The 17,660-nt window shown below is 37.0% G+C and overlaps 1 protein-coding gene across 4 annotated transcripts in view; it reads right to left on the bottom strand.

Annotated features, from left to right (window-relative positions):
- Positions 1 to 17,660, bottom strand: part of TBC1D5 (TBC1 domain family member 5) — a 472,654-nt gene that overhangs the window by 125,254 nt on the left and 329,740 nt on the right. For all 4 annotated transcript variants that reach the window (XM_024197361.1, XM_029910981.1, XM_024197362.1 and 1 more), the window contains one exon: positions 1,955 to 2,097. In XM_024197361.1, the coding sequence (XP_024053129.1) occupies positions 1,955 to 2,097 (143 nt within the window). The remainder of the gene's footprint in view (positions 1 to 1,954; positions 2,098 to 17,660) is intronic.

Here is a 17,660-nt window from a genome sequence, read left to right as displayed (position 1 = left end):
TTTCTTCATAAAGTCAAGAAATGTGAAAAGCTTCCATACTTATTTTGAGTCTGGGTTTGACAGTGTATTCTGTACTTATGTCTGGCTACATTGCTGTACCACCTTCGTAAGCTTAAAAATAATTAAAAATGTCTACATGAGTGTAAGTTATTTATTTTTATATTTATGTTTCCTTAAACAGCAAAGGTGCCCTGCCATCAATTACAAATTCAGTATATCTGGCTTTGGCAAACTAGCTCCCATTTGTAAAAGCTCCTTATAGTGGCTGTACTAGTCATGGGAACCGAAAAGTAAAAGAGGAGCCTGATATGCTGATTCCATACTGATTCTCAGAACACTATTTCAATTCATAGCTACTTCATACCAGTGCTTGTGTCTAAGTTTGCAAGAAACCAAAAGTTTAGGGAGTGCTCATGTGTGCACAAACCACTTTCCCACACCATCCTTTTTTAGTAATAAATAAAATATTGATTTTTTAAAAAAATCTGTTACTACATTTTTCCAACAAAATTTTCAAGACTACTTCCGCTTAATGCATCTGAACAACAGTCAGATTTACTTTTATAGACCATCATAGCTTTGAATCAGGTCATTCTCAAACAGAAACTGGCATTTTAAAACTGCTACAATGAGTTCAGTGGCAGCATCATCACGAGGAATCTAAGGTCCCTATTCTGCTAGTGCTTATACACGATTAACTTTACGTACACAAGTAGTCCCACAACAGTCAGTGGAACTAGTGCATGTATAAAGCATACGCATAAGAATCTGCAGAATTGGACCCTAAAATAGCAGGCATAGATGTGTTTGGAACTGTGTGTCCTAGATTTTGTTGGACCTAAAGTATTATTATAAACTAATGGTAATGGGCATGTGTAAAATTTTCACGAGTGCGCTATAAAATTTGTATAGTGTTATTGTAGCTGTGTCCGTCCCTGAATCTGAGAGAGACAAGGTGGGTGAGGTAATATCTTTTACTGAACCAACTTCTGTTGGTATGAGAGACACGCTGTTGAGCCACACAGAGCTTGAAAGTATCTTTCTCTCTCACCAGCAGAAGTTGGTCCAATAGAAGATATTACCTCACCTACCTTGTCTCTATAATAAAAAGTGATACATATTTTACGACATAAATACATCTCATTATGGAAAGGTGTGATTTGTGTTGTTCTGTTTTAAAAAACAGAATCTTTTAATGACTAGAAATATGTTCTGGTTTATAAATAAGAGCTCCTTAATTAATCATTTAGTGTCTTTTTCCCCCATTCACAAAGACAGAAGTTAAGGATGGAGTGTTAACTTTAACTTTTGATGTTCTTACTTGTCCCAGCCTAACATTCAGATGTATCTACTGCACATTATTAGCACAATAAAGATTTCACCATTGGGCAAATCTCAGAAGTGTGTGTTAAAATAATTTTAAGTCATTTGTTATTTAAATAATATACCCCCATAGAATAAACATGACATATACGTGATTTTTTCTCCATATGTAAATTTCCTTAAATATATATGTTAGAAAATTATGATTAGTTGTCTTAAATGATCATTGCCTTTAGCATTCTCTATTCCTCATATGAATGAGAACAGCATAAAGATATTTCCATAAAGGGAGACTTTTTCAGTATGTCAGCTTTGTCAGAAGGTGGAGCTCTGCACATATCTGTATAACTCTGCTTTATATATGCAATTCACAACTCTGTATAAAAAAGATAATACTATTTGGAAAACAAACCTTGGTTTTAACTCCAATATTCAATGTCTTTCATGAATATATCAGACCACATTTGGTAACAAGGGGCTCCTACTGTAGTTAGCATTTTAAGTAATTTTCAATTACACAAAACACTTTCAAAATGAAATTCAGAAATTTCTGATGCTCTCCACCCTTTTTCTTTTAAAAACTGGGATTGCACTTTAAAAAAAAAAAGATCATAAGGTAATTGATACTTACAGGCATCTCTAATATACAATAACATGGCTACAAAAATGTAGTCAACTAAATCCAGGGTGATGCTGTCAGCAAATAATGCATCCCAGACAACAAGAAGGTCCTGGAGTGGGAATTCTCGTCCAAATAGGAGCCTTACCCATCGCCTAGAAAAAAAACAACACATACATTCAGTAGAAATAATTACAAATATTATTAAGTCAACATATTTATCATAAGATCAGACATGATCTGAAACAATGTATGGAATTTTAAAAAGCATTAAGTTATTTGACAATCTTTTTATTAAGAATTTTATTTTGGGAAGTGCTGTTGTATATCCTAACACAGTTATAGGAGGAAATACTTTAAGGACTTCAAAAGTTTTAATTGACTTAAATGTTATTGTGCATGTGGGACACAGTGGAGAAATCTTATACCAGTCCGCATATCATCATCTTGTACATTTAAATTAATAATGATTTAAAAAGAGGGTGAGAAAATATCATTCAAGTAGGTCTGGAAGAGCTAAGCAGCAGGATGAAGCCAGTGGTTCATTTAAACCTCCAAAAAGTCCAGATAAATGAAGCAGGAATCACTATGGATTGGATTGCAGTTAACAGAAAGGGACCTCTTCCCTTTATGTAACTACACTGTTTGCAGATATGTAAAAAAATATGTTATATACACCATTTTGATTATGTATGTATACTTCAATTTTAATAATTTTTAGAGACAATTCAACAAGTAGAATCACATTCCATGCTGTATATACACATGTTTTCATATTTACCAAAATGTGGAGATCTATCTAGATTACATGGAGTATTTGGTCAACACTGACAGTGCAGAGTGAGCATAGCAGTGTTAGCTAAGAACTCGTCACTCTGTGGTTTCAGGCAAGTCAGCCTCTGTATATCTCAGTTTTCACATCATAAAATAGGAATAATAATGCTAGCGACCTATCTCACAGGTCTGTAGCAAGGATTCACATTTTACAGCTGTTTGAAAAATATAAAATGTTACACAAATGGTACGTAATAGTAGTATTACATTTAAAGTGGTTACATAATGGGCTTATAAGGAAATAATTACATTCTTAACTGGTATATACACTTTATTTACCATAAAATCTTTTAGTCGATGGGAAGCGAAAAGGGAGATTTATTATAATTTTCCTCTAAGCAAATTAAGCCACTTTTTAAAGCTGGCAGCTTATGTAACAAAAATAGAACTAAAAGGCAGCTAGAATTCATAACTAGACTAAACTTACTTCCAAGAGTTGACATTTGACAACCGTTGTACCTTATCTCATTGGAGTTGTAAAGTAACAATTTTTGGGGGTCCCTTGTACCAGAATTTCATTTCTGCACAAATGTGAGCCAATCAATCAATCAATCAATTACAAATTTAGGAAAACAACTTAATTGCTGCATGAATCTGTGCCTAGTAAAAAAAGCTCATAAAAGGCTCATGTTATGAATCAGATTTCATTCACTTCTCAAAACTTTCATTCCAATTTTTTTCCCCTTTAGTGGAACTGTATGTATGAGTGCTAACCCACTGTACAATAATAAACCTTTGTTGAAGACAGAATTTGCAGAACTCTAAGCAGATTTTTTTCCCCATAAGGAACATTACAGTTTTACAACAAAAATATTTAAACTTTGCATATAAAATTATCTTACATCTGTGCTCTTCTGTCAATCTGTTAGTTGTTAATATAAAAATTAGTATAACTTTTTACTTTATAATGTTCAATGTTCTTCTCTTCACTAAAATCAAATGCGCGCTGCCTCCCCTATTTCTACCACTTTCTGTAAATCCTATCTTTAGGGCTGGGTGTTGCAACAAAACAGCCACTGTATCAACTCAAAGCAAGGCTAATCTAGCACATTTAATGTTCTGTATAAGGTGTTTTACTATATAGTGGCACATTACCCTACAGTGCCTAGTCTACAGGAAACTATTATCCTACGGTGACACAAACATTACCCAAACTCTGTATGAAGCCTATTACTTGCAGTAACAAACCCTCCCACCCTTAAACCCACAACTTTCATGTTGCTCAAGCTGTTAGGAGCGAAAGCTCAGCTACGCTTGAAGCATTTGAGCTGACTTTGCTCACAACCTACTGAAATCTAATTCGGGAGGTTTGATAAAACTCTAATACACTTCAAGGGAAAATATACACCATGGTGTAATGGGATTTGTTATTAGGCTTTTATTAGAAATCTCTTTTGCTTCTTTACTACTTCATTATGCAGTGTTAATCGTTTGTGGATGCAGGTTTATTCTGCTCAAGCAGAAATCATTCCTTTTATTCCGCTTTTATATTTTCTCCTGGGAAAGTTAAATCTCAGTCTCCAGAGATATCATGTTCCACAGTTATACAGTGCAGAAGAACAACTGGACTTTTTTAGCAACCATGATACTACCATTAATTATTTGAACCCCTTTGTCCCAATGGGAGCAAACAATTCACACCACTGTAAACCCATGTATAGTGACTATTGTCTCTTCTTCTGTAACATCTAGCTCATAGCATCCATAACTCAAGGATCCTATCATCTATGAACCATGTTGCCATATGGCATGATTTCCATGAGCCTTTACATTCATAAAAAGGGACACTTAGTTTAATGAATCAAGTTTTACATTGGAGCGTTTTCTTCAAAATTAACACGCTTCTATGGATCTTACAAATATTTACAGAGAATTTAAGTTGCACTTAATGACAGCATTGGACAAGATAACCGCTTTTCCTCTTTGCTGGTTGGCTGTGGTTTAATTATTAGTCTGTTTTGTTAATCTTGCTTTATATCTGTTACACCTGCAGATTGTAACTGTCACAACAGTGTACCTTTTATCACATGCAATAATACAATTCATATTTCACCAAACCTACTTAGCAATTAAGTTCTACAAAAACAAAAAGTCCAGAATTTTTAAAGCACCGATAAACCATCCAAGAGTACTACTATTTACCTCTTGAATAACTAACCCTAGCTTCTACTTATGATTCCTATATAATTAAACCACAACTCTCAAGAGATCAGTAATTACTCGCAAGAGATAATGATTCATTAATGGCCTTACAGAATAGAGAAACCAAAGGACATCAATCCTCTGGTATATCTATTAACTATGGGAATGACCCAGTCTTTACCAGGTTTAAATAAAGATCGTCACCATTTTGATTAAGATTAACTGGATAATTCTGTAAGTAGTTTAGAAACCAGATACTTTATTTTAGCTATTGATTTGGCATTTAGGTTTTATCTGTATATATGTCTTCCTTCTTCATTAAGAGCAACGAAATCTTTAAAAATTACTGACCTGAACTACATAAGCCTTAGGAGTTGGGATAGGAAAGTAGAGGTAACGGTGACAGAATGGGAGTAGTTGTGATGGAAAGCTAGTGCAGCACAAAGGAAGACACTGGAGCAAGACAGATGAACACGCATAGATGGGAAGCCATGTTTGTAGGAAGGATGTAGCCTAACTTCAAACATGGACCACAAACACTGAGACTAGGCATCTTGAAATTAGTTGGATGGGGCTAAATCAAAAGTCCAGAAATAGTCACTGAAAGTTTGAGAACACTGAATCCCCAAACTAAGAGCTAACGGTGATTTTCTTAAACCAAGACTCTGACTTTTGAGTGAAATGTTGGCCCCATCTCTACAGGCTATGTACAAGCTGACTGACTCCTTCTCAATGAGACAGAAATATAAAAGAGATCCCTTACATTAGCCTGCACTAGTAAGACCGGATGTATTTCAGAAAATTATGACTTCTTTGGAAGGGAGGTTTGAAGCAGTGATCATGCTGCTAAATAATCTCAGTGCGGGAATTAACAAGACTTAATATTGCTTTACACATGCAACAGAGCTAGTAAAGGTTTGCGTTTATATTAAAGATTAATGCCAATCTTTCAATGTATCACATGCTGTGCAGAGAGCAACACCTATGGTTACCATTGCCCAATACTTTTCAGTATAAGACCCTGTTTTCCAGTTGTAACTTTTCCAAATTTATTCTCAGACTGCAATTTTCCATATTGGGTGTCTGCCTCAGGCTGATTTTTCTTTTTTTCTAAGTTTTTGATAAAGTGGTTTAGCTGTTTGCAAGAACAAACTTAGGAAAAATGTTTTGCCCATGTTAACATTTGTTTGTTTGTTTGTTTGACCAGCTGTAGTGCCTCCATATGTCAGAGAAGAGACATGAAATTTGGCAATGGGTCACACTGATGTCAGGGATTTGCTGTTCACCATCTCCATGAATATGTGCTCTAATCTGGCAATTTATAAGGCTCAGAAAAAAAATCTTAGTTTACACATGCTCAGTAGAGACTTGTTAATTTCCCAGCTAAATTTCTCTAAAGATTCCATCGGGAATGAACATGGTCCATCCCCTCATAATTCCTACATGCCTGCTGGACTGCACATGCACCATCCCCACAGAGCAACTGCTCCTCACAATTGTCCAGGGCTGTTATGGTGTCAGGCATAGGAACTAAGACACCTGTGCTCTCAATGCTCCCCTTGCTGGTGTCCAGACAGTGATCAGGAGGAGGAAGTTACCTGACTCAAATGCAGAGGGGGAGAGGAACAAGTATGGGGCGCCTGGGGAATGAGGAGTAATGAGACGGAACCAGTAAGGAAGGGGAGACAAAAGCAATAGATGAGCCATAGATGTGGGAGATTAAGAGCAGTGGTGAGGTGGGGAAAAGGGCAGGAGCCAAAGAGAAGGATGGGTGGGAGGACAGCAGCAGAAGGGGCTGTAATTCCCCTACAGAATTTGCAGTAGAACTCAGGATTTCCTGAGTCTGAACATATCGTTGCTGACTAACAAACAGCAGTAAAACGCACTGGCAAAGTGTGCATGTCATTCCTCTGTAGTGGTAGGTCCGCATAGAAGATAAGAGCCTGCTGTTGCTATCAATCACTCTGTTAGCTCAAGGGGTAGAGAACTATGCTGTGGAGCTGAAGATCCCAAATCCACTGAGACTGATTGGGGGTGGGGGGTGTCAGCATGGTTCCATATGACGTAATCTGTATTTTCAATTTAACTTAAAAAAAAAAAACTTAGGAAATTACACTCCAAAAACTTACCTTAAAAGAATGTTAAGATTTGCAAAATCAAACCCTCAAAAATTAGGAAACAGCAGAATTAATGTTGCAGGTGAATTGATACTGAGAAAATTATACACAAGTGGAAAGCCCTCTCTTTGAACTCAGATTTAGTACAAACAGCGAATTACATTCAGGTTTACACCTCTAGCTAGAACAATTGAACGTGTAAAAGCATGGTCAAATAGGCTAGAATGAACAGCAGACAGCCTTTCAGGTATAGTATGGTATGGAAATAAGATGTGAAACAAGAGTGAGTAATAACTATTGTGCATATACAACTTCAAAAGAACTTTACGCTGTAAAGGAAAATCAAAACTGAAACAGTTTCTCCCAAGTAGTGAGCACAATTTTGGATGGATTTGCAATGCATGAGGGATATTTCACATGCAATTCATTTAATCACTAGGTACATGTATGTAAATAGCTTTCTGAATGAGAATGCAGGCAGAAGAGCAAAGTAACCTGAAAAGTTTATTTAACTGAAGCATCCCAGGAAATACAGACCAGGGAATATGTCAAGACATTTAATACACCTCTACCCCAATATAACGCGACCCGATATACCACAAATTCGGATATAATACGGTAAAGCAGCGCTCCGGGGGGGCAGGGCTGCGCGCTTCAGCACATCAAAGCAAGTTCGATATAACGTGGTTTCACCTATAACGCGGTAAGATTTTTTGGCTCCCGAGGACAGCGTTATAACGGGGTAGAGGTGTACCAGAAGCTGTCTCTGACTTGCTGGTTGTCAAAAACGGTCAGAGGGGAGAAAGAGAGAAGCTCATTCAGAATGGATGACATTTTTAGAAATGCAAGATATTGTTTACTTTCTTGTAATGTCACTAAGGGCACCCATCTAGATGATCTTTTGCAGCATTTCAGATGATGTATGTTACACAGTCTGTTTCTCTAGTTTTCTGTCTCCAATATTAATAAATCTTGTATTTATTAAGGCCCCTGCAGTTGCACAGTTTGGGGATTTCACACAGACTGTCCCAAAGAGATGGAACAATCTCCAACCAACACAAAGAAAGAGCAAAGGAAGGATATCTGGAGCATAACCCCATTCAATTTTTTTGACCAGGATTCTTAATGGGTCCTTTCACACAAGAGGTGTTACTGAAATGAGTCATAACGCTGCATGAAACACTCCTCATAACCATAGATAAGAGAGTTGAAGGGGCTGCACGCAACAGTTAATAAAAAAAGAGAACATTTCAAAAATAAATAAGGCCTTATTATATACCTATATTTCTCTAAGATGGAGAGAGGAAGAAAAGGAAATCCATAACAGGCCACAGAATTTGCTGTAAGTAGCATGTCAGGAAACTCTCTGCTTGTTAAATTGTTAGCTCTTAATGTTGAGAACAGTACATAGAACAACTTCCATAGCAAGCATCCTTACATAAATAGCACATCAGGAGATAGTCACAATCAAAAAATCCATCTGATACTCTAAGTTGTTGTGATTGAAGGAATGGAAATGTCTGTGTCTCTAAAGATACCTCAGCAATAAATTACGGGCTTAATGCCAGAATTACGGGGTGAAATTCTATGCTGTGGTCTATGCTGTGCATGAGAACAGACAAGATGACTGTAATGGTTCCATCTGTCCTTAAAGATCTATGAATCTCAGATATTACTATAGCACTCATCGCTGTAGCGTATCCTGTTTCCCACAAAAGTGAAAAAAATAAGATGCACGTTTTCTGGGATTTGAAGAATTATTCATCTTCTCTTAAAAATCAGAAATAAGAATACAATGCAAAGCTCATGGGGGTGAGGGGTTTTGTTCTCTTAAATCCCCCACTTATTTGTTTTCGCACTTAAAAAACGAAATAAAATACCATCCTTTTAATTGTTCTGTTAATTGGACAGTGCCCTGAGTGCTTTGGTGAGAGATCACTATCTAAATAAATCTGTATTGTTGTATGGATCTATGGCACACTGCTGACATTCCCATATGAATGTCTGATGCGTCAAGTTAGCTGGACAGGTGTTGTGCTGCCTGGGCTTGTCTCTTTATATACAACTAGCATGCAGCTGCCTGAAACTCATGAACCACTTCCACTATTCAACTCCAGTGCTATGTAGCTTCTATGATTTTTCTGGATTTTTCTGGTTCCAATTATATTTCTTTTGGGGCCATGCTGACTTATTGCTATAAGAACTCTTATCTAGATATATAAAGGCATGGTGTTCCTTAACTTCCATAGCAAGATTAAGTTATTTTCTTGTGCAGATGCTTAGAAACTGTGCTGTGGGTCCTTGTCCAGCGTGGCTGGAAGAAAAGGGCTTTTTGCCCTTTGAGACCCTCCCCCCCGCAAGTAATTTCAGAGATAGAGGAAGGGGGATGTTTACTTGTACAGAGTTGGAAGGAGCACAAAACACTGAAGCTAGACAAATGCAGATTAGAAATAAAGTGTACAATTTTAATAATGAATGCAATTAACCATTGAAATAACTTACTTTGGAATGTCACTGATTCACCTTTAAATCAAGAATGGATGTTTTTCTGAAATATATGCTATGGTTCCAACAGAAGGTATGAGTCTGAGGCAGAAATCACTTGGTAAGATTCTACAGCCTGTGTTATGCAGGAAGTCAGACCAGAAGGTCCCTTCTTGCCTTAAAATCTATGAATTTCACTCTGATTTTGCAATCATTTCATTGGCCTTCTGTAATGTAAAACCCCAAAACATGGCACAAATAAACCTTTAAACATGCATGTTACCGCTGGACTAGCTTTTCTTTATCTAATGGATTGGCTTTCTTTAGATTTCTTTTCTCTGACGTACAGATCTTTGATTTTACTCTATTTCCACATCGTATTTAAAAGACAGATGACTACAGTTTGTTGTTGTTTATTCTCTAGCGTTGGCACTCATTTTCACATCAAGTAAGGAACATTTCATTTTGGGAAGACTTAACTCTAAAGTTTTCCTTAGTAGCATTACAGATTCATAGATTTAAGGCCAGAAGGAACCATTATTATCTGACCTCAGGCAGTTTTAGTTTGCTGTGTTGGACCAAGATATCTGTAAGACCCCCCCTCGCTCTCTCTTCCCCATGCCAATAATCTTCAGAGGCTACTAGGTTTCTCAAAAATTATAAAATTGTCAGCCTGGAGGACAAAGCTCAGGAAAGTATAAGACAAAACTTTCTCATCAGCTGGCTCAATACAATGGAATTCAATTCTGGCAGGGGTGGGAGGGACCACAATCTCACCACTTTCAAAGAGAAGTCTAAAACTTACCTCTTCAACTTTCAATTCCCACGTTCACAACAAAAAACAAAGAACATGAAGTTTAAAAGTGGGAGGGGCCACTGAAAAAATCTCCCAGTTGCCTTAGCAGGAAGGAATGAGGAAGCTGGAGACTTATATGGACTTTTATATTATGATGGTGATAATTCTATTAAGTGATCAGATTTGATGGGGATGAGTGTGGTTAAAAGTTTAGATAAATAGAGTAGAATAGTGCTAATTAAATTAGAGCACTTGATCATGGTCTGTGCAGAGAATGCTGTTCACTAGGTTTTAACTGCTTTCTCACCTGCTAAGTAGCAAAAGATAAAAAATACTTTAATATTAATATTCCAAGTGAACAATACTTTATAAAAAGAGGAAATAAGTAATAGATGTTATAAACGTGTTACAGACATGAGTTGTATTTGTTGGTTATGTGTAATTACACCTCTACCTCGATATAACGCAGTCCTCGGGAGCCAAAAAATCTTACCGCGTCATAGGAGAAACCGCGTTATATCGAACTTTCTTTGATCCACCAGAGTGCGCAGCCCTGCCCCCCTCCCCGAGGACTGCTTTACCGTGTTATATCCGAATTCATGTTATATCGGGTCGCGTTATATCGGGGTAGAGGTGTACTATGATTATAAGAACATCGGTAAGGTTTGAAAGCCATGTTGTTGGAATATAGCAATTCATTGACCATTTATTAAAACATGTATTAATAATTTATTACCACTTCATAGAGTATTATAAACAGAACCTCAAGATAAAATGTGAATAAAAATTAATTAGAATAATTGCTGTACTTAGCTAGTTATCTAGACCTAGAATTATAAAATCAGTTGATGACATTTCAATACTTGCAGGCTTGTTAAGAATGGAAGTATTTGGAGGACCAATCCAAGATTTTAAAAAATGGGTGGTTTAACTCTGGACTTCTGAGTCTAACTCAAGGCACCCATTTTTGTAAATTGCGGCCCCAGTTTCGGACATGATACAAAGGAACAAAAAAATATGGAAAAGTGGTCAAGTTTCTAGCTGTCTTTCTAGAAGTATGATTCATTGAGAAGTAGTCTGGCTTGTAATGTATTTTTTCCCCAGGGGTAGAGACTGAGAAAGGCTGCTATATTTCTGCAAAATAATTGAGATGGAGGAGCTTGGACAACAGCCAACTTTAAAAAGCAGGGACAACTGTGTCCATTTAATGATGCACAGAAGTAAACTGGGTAGCACAGAATGGCGTGGGAAACAAAGTAGAAATGTACAAAGTTTTGTTATATTCCTTTGGTGAAATCCTGGCCCCACCACAGTGTCAAAACTCCCATTGAATTCAATAGGTTCTGGATTTCACCTCTTGTAGCTATAAAATAATGTATTTCAATGACAAAAATCCATGTTCAGTAGAGAGAAAAATGCAAGAATGGCTATTGAATTTCAACTGTTCATTATTTACACTCATTCCAAAATTACATCCTTAACTAGTGATGATACCTATACACTTGTTTTTTGAAAAACACTGCACAGTAATGGGAACATTTTCTGTTTTAACAAAAATAATGTGACTGCATGATTTTAAATACTGTATGTAGCAATAAACCTACAGAAACAAAAAAGCCACTGCTAAATTAGTGATACTTCTAGCGTTATCAGCTATTAGCAATTATGAACTCCTTCCTCCCACTTTTTATTCTCCAAAAATGAGAACGCTTTGATTAAAGTTTGCTTTGGCAGTTACAGTCTACATAAATTTTAAAGTAGAAAACTATATTAGAAAAACAATTATTTGTCAGTGTTTTATAAAGGCTATTTTAAAGGCATTAGAATATATTAGATAATGTCTTTACACCTAATGCTTTGGGGATACATACAGTAGGGTTGTTGCTGCATTCTTCTTTTGTACAATATATCTCTGAAGTAGGACTCCCACTATATTTTAGTCACCCGGGGCATTAAATTCTGCTAGAGTTACTACATTTCCATGTAGAATAATCAAGGCCAATGAAGACAGTCAGCCTTATATGAAAGGTCATTTATTATCTTTTTATCATAAAAAGGATTAACGTAATTTTATTGACTTTTTTTTAAATGTCCAAATATGTACTGAAATGTTTCATCAAGCTTTTACCGTTCATATTCCATGTAGGAGACTTCCCCATCATAAGCATTAAAGCAGCAGACTTTACTACTGGTGTAAATTTGTAATCCATCATTTTAAAACACGTAAGCCAGAACACCACCGCTTTATTATTATACTGTCAAATTACAGTGTACTACATAAACTTCTTCCATTACACCGAAGGAAGTTTTTCAGTGAAGAGCTCAGACGGCTGAGCTACTGAAGGCCGAAAAAAAGTGTCCATAAAGCAATGGAATAGTTATTGGAAAACTTGTCTTAATCTTAACACACTAGTGAGGCAGTAAGCTCAAATAGACAGAGTATAAGATCTGGTGTCAGGAGGTCTATGCTGGCTCCACTATGGAGCTCCTTTGCGACACAGGGTAAGCCAATTAACCTTTCTGGCCAAAGATTATCCATCTGCAAAAAATATAGATAAAGACTCCTGGAGAGCTTTGTAAAGCACTGAAATGAATGAATGAAAATGCTATACAAGTGCAAAGTATTTGTATATATTTAAGATTAAACTGGGGCTCGTGAGAAATGGAGAGTTTGGCAAAAAGGCAACAAAGTTACCCAAACTCTTCCAACAAGACTTCATATCTGTCAACAAACCCCCAGTGAATAAACCCTCCTCATATTTATGAATTTTCAAATATTTTATAGAACATTCAGTCTAAATACATATTCTTGAAAAGAGGGCACTTTGTGAGTGAGGCTTATATAAAATATTCAGTATTTTACAAAAAAACGTAAATTTGCCATTTATTAACAAGAGAATTGAGTTGGTCTAACACAGTGGTTTTCAATCTTTTTTCATTTGCAGTCCCGTAAGAATTTCAAATGGAGGTGTAGACCACTTTGGAAGTCTTAGACGTAGTCTGTGGATCCCTAGGGTCCATGGACCACAGGTTGAAAACAACTGGTCTAACAGCTATATAGCACCTTCACATCAGAAGGGCATCCACACATTAGGACTAGCAGACAATTTAGAATCCCTCATGGGTTAGACGCTTAATATTTCCTTTAAAATGGATTAGACTTAATCCCAGAGGACTGAATAGGAACTGTCAAAATCTGACAACATTCTGCAGGACAATCATTTTATACAGCCAGTGTAAAATAAATGTGCAATATATGAACAGAATAACTGAACTAGAGGAATCAACTGTGATCCAGGGAACCCGTGGTGCCCACTGGCAGAAGGCACAGGGGGTGTATATGGTTTTACAGGGATCCCTGGGTTGGGCATATGCATAACAGTTCCCCAAAGGGTGGTATGTGAGGTCTCTATTGAGAGCCAGTAGCCGACTGGTCATGATGATGATTGCAAAATGTATGTATGGATAATACTTAATGAGTTATGTATCCATACTAAAAATTATGCTTTTAAGATCTTGGAGTTCAGGCAGGTCACCAGGAGGTAACATACTTCAGAAGTGTTCCTTTCAGGCAAGAGGTAACTATCATCTATCTTCCTGTCTGGCCATTTGTGTATTGTATGCTTCACACTGTAAGCCTATTTGCATACTGAATCAGGTGCAAATTGAGAAACTGAAAAATTTATGAGAGGGGGAATCTACAGGATGAAAATATTCTCTAGGGGATTGTCCTTTTTATGAGTAAAGACAAAGGATTGGTCTGGTATATCTTGGAGTGCAAAGAGACGCTGAATCCTTCACCTAGGTGGCAAACTCACAGTGTACATGACTCATGAACAAAGGCACAGTGTCAGCCTGGCTATAAAGTGCTACAAGATTTTTGGGTAAGCCATACTCTATTAGACATGAGAGTATCTTGTTAATTAATTTGAGGTTCTAGAATGTGTGTTCTGATTTAATTTTGTAGATAACCACCTGTTTCCAATATTTCTACTTGTTACTACTTGACTCTCTATGCTTTGTTAAGTAAACTTATTTGATTTCACTAAGTTAAGCAGAGCAGTGATCTGATTTGGAACCAGTAAGCTGGGATGTACTGTTACTTTGGAAGAAATGGTTCAATGAATATTGTGAATATACAGGAGACCAGTGGCTGGACACTCCAGGAAGATGCTTGGAGGGCTGTAGCGTGCCTATTGCTAAACTGATAGCAGGGCCTGTGAGTCCTATAGTGGAGTGCTTGTGTTTCCGGTAGCACTGGGAAAGTGACCCATGGCAGGTGCGGTACAAGGCTTCTTCACGCTAAAAGCAGGCGGTAGCGAGGTGCCTCACAACCCCAGAGAAGCAACTTACTTCAAACACAAATAAAGTCCAGACATCATTTGAAACAATACTCCCTGAAAATGTCATCATTCTGCCTTTTCTTCTTACAGTTTATGTAATGTATTCCTTTGCTATGTTATCAAGAATCAAGTTAATAGTGGAGACAATTTTAGATTTCAGGAAAAAGGAGATTCAACAGTTTTCCACAGTAAAATTAACTATGGCAGTATGGCCAGTGACACAAACTACGCATTAACAAGAAAATGGTAAAACTGAACACTTGGCTGCACAAAAGTGGTGAGAGTACATCTTTGATATATTTAATGTACAAAGCCAAGTCACTTACAATCGAAAAAGCTTATATTCAGATTTAAAGCACAGGGAATGCTGAAACTTGTGTGAGGCTTCCCAGCTGCAAAATAAAGTTAACCTATCAATACATTAATTACAGACACTCCCCAACTTACACAAGCGTTCTGTTCTGGAACGCCTTGTGTAAGTCGAATTTTGCGTAAGTCGGGGATGTAAACCCGACAATTACGCAAAAAAACAAACAAACAAAAAAACCTCGCTTACAGAACTTTTTCTGTAAGTGCGGGTTTGTGTAAGTCGGGTTTGCGTAACCCGGGGAGTGTCTGTAATACCTCAGGAGGAATCATGTCCAGAATATAAAAATATATTACTAGCACTAGTGAGAGGGATTCAGGCCTTGTTAACACAATAGAAATCTATCTGTATGGATGACTACCCTTTCTAGAACCACAATTATTTTATTATTTGGACAGATAAACCCTGCTAATTCAATTTAAGTAGTTACGTACGCAAAACTAACTTCAGGCATCGTTCTACCTCATACTTCCCAGGGAGGTGGGGAAGGGAGAAAGAATTAAGTGGATGGTAAGAGGTTGAATCTGAGGTAAGATCTTTGGAAAGAGATTAGTTTTATATTGTATTCACTGGCCCTTTTTCATCTACCCAGCAGCCAAGATTCCTAATTATTGTGAAGCACTTAGAGCACCCAATTCTGCACCCACTCAACTCAAGGCACTTTTATGGGAGTTTCACGCTCAGAGCTGTTGTTAAATCAGGCCATTATTTTGTAGCAGAGTATCATCCTGGACAGCCCTCAGAACGGTAGAGAATCCTGATCGCAGAAATGTGTTTCCATCTTAGTGTAACAGTCTTCTTACAATACAAATGTCTTCTCCTTAAGAGTCATCATTAAAAAGAGATTGAGCCCAAAGCAAACAGATTGCCTACTACCTTTGGTCAAAATCAGGTTTTGATTGTTGCAGGCCCACGTGTAATTAAATATATAACATTTCAAAATCTTCTTGTGTGGTAGTTCTCAAATCAGGAAAGCATTTTTTTTTTAAACAGGGAGAGGGAAGATTTATATGGTCTCTGAATTCAACATTATATCTATTGTAAACTGTAAAACTAAACTAAGAAGAAGAGGCCATACACGCAGCAATCCATTTCAATCCATTAGTTTGGCTAAATGCCTTCATACATCCAGTGAAGAGAGTCATTACCATCAATCTGCCAGTTTTACTGACCAGTCAACTAAATGTTTATACATACACCTAAGAAACACCAGTGTTTCCTCATTGATATTGCAGTCCCAGACCTCAGTGTCCAGTGAATAACTATTCCAGTACGAAAGACAAGATGATAATTCAGCTATTTAGTGTAAATAAAAATGCTACAAACACTGTTTTATTTATATCCTTAGTTCCAGAGGTAGAGTATAATTATTCAGATCTATTCCACTACCATACAGCATAAGGAAGAACAGGTTTTGGTAAGTTATATTTGGTAATTATTGTTTACATTGATCAGTACTGGTAGCTCACAAAATAGTTACAACTTAAAAATTCTTTTAGTTTCTGTAACAGGAAAATGTGAGCAACAGAAGTATTCTTTTTGTACATCTAACCATATTTATTCAGATATTGCTGCTCTCTACTTTAATTTAGTCACTACATACTGGGGAGTGGGTTGCTTTTGTTAAACTTATTATACAGCAAAACATTATTCTACATTGAGGCTCTTTTGTTTATTCATACATACTTAGATATATGCTTTACAAATTAATGTAAAAAAAGTAAGAACTTTCAAGTTTTATAATTTACAGTATCTCGGGATGGCAAAGTTCTGTGCTGTGTGGTTCCTGCCTTATGGGAATACTGCATCTTTAAAAAGGGACACAAGGGGCTTACTGGTGTCATTTAGCTACCGAGGTGCCCCCGCAGAAGCCTTGCTAACAACAAAAGACTCTGGTGGCAAACAGCTAATTCATTAATTAACCACAGTATTTGCTGGAAAGAAAAGCATTTAAAAAACACAGTACTGAAAGTGCAACTGCGGTTGTTCCAGGTCCCTGTCTGCAGTATGTGTAGCAGAGGCAAGCAATGCCTATGCTGTTTCTAATTATTCCAATTATCATGGCACACTATGAAAACTTGATTAATAACACTGAAGATATTGTTGTGGCAATTAGCCATATGGTTGTGGGACTTTATTCTGTCACGATTTAGCCATTAGCATCTACTTATGTTTGTCAGAACAGAGCATCCGTGACAAGTTGAAGTTCCGCTCACCTTGCTGAGTCCCCTGTGAGCAACACTAGAGAACTGTTTATTCCTGGGAGCTCCTTGCTGGAGTAAATTTTTCATGTGGCATCCGGTCTGACTGGGGACAAATGTCAAATAGCTTATGCAACAACCCATCAAGGCAGCTCTCTCTGCAAAGGGATCTAGTAAATTGCTTGTCAAGACAGACTTTTTTCAAAGAAGGATTTGACCAGTAAAATTAGTGTCAAATGCCTTGTACAGAAAGTTTTCAATGGTTAGCCATTCAGACTGTATGTACCCTCCCCTTACATAGCCATGATAAAATGTTCTATTATGATTTTATACACCTTTGAGGTATGCATTACAATGCACTTGAAATGTATATCTACAAGCACAGGGACACTGGGACAGCAGCACTGTCACTTTGGCTAGCAGAAATGGCGGGT

Source organism: Terrapene carolina, unplaced genomic scaffold (assembly GCF_002925995.2).
Source record: "Terrapene carolina triunguis isolate 2854851 unplaced genomic scaffold, T_m_triunguis-2.0 Scaffold84, whole genome shotgun sequence".
Classification (NCBI taxonomy): Eukaryota; Metazoa; Chordata; order Testudines; family Emydidae; genus Terrapene; species Terrapene triunguis.
This window is presented reverse-complemented; position numbering and strand designations above follow the sequence as displayed.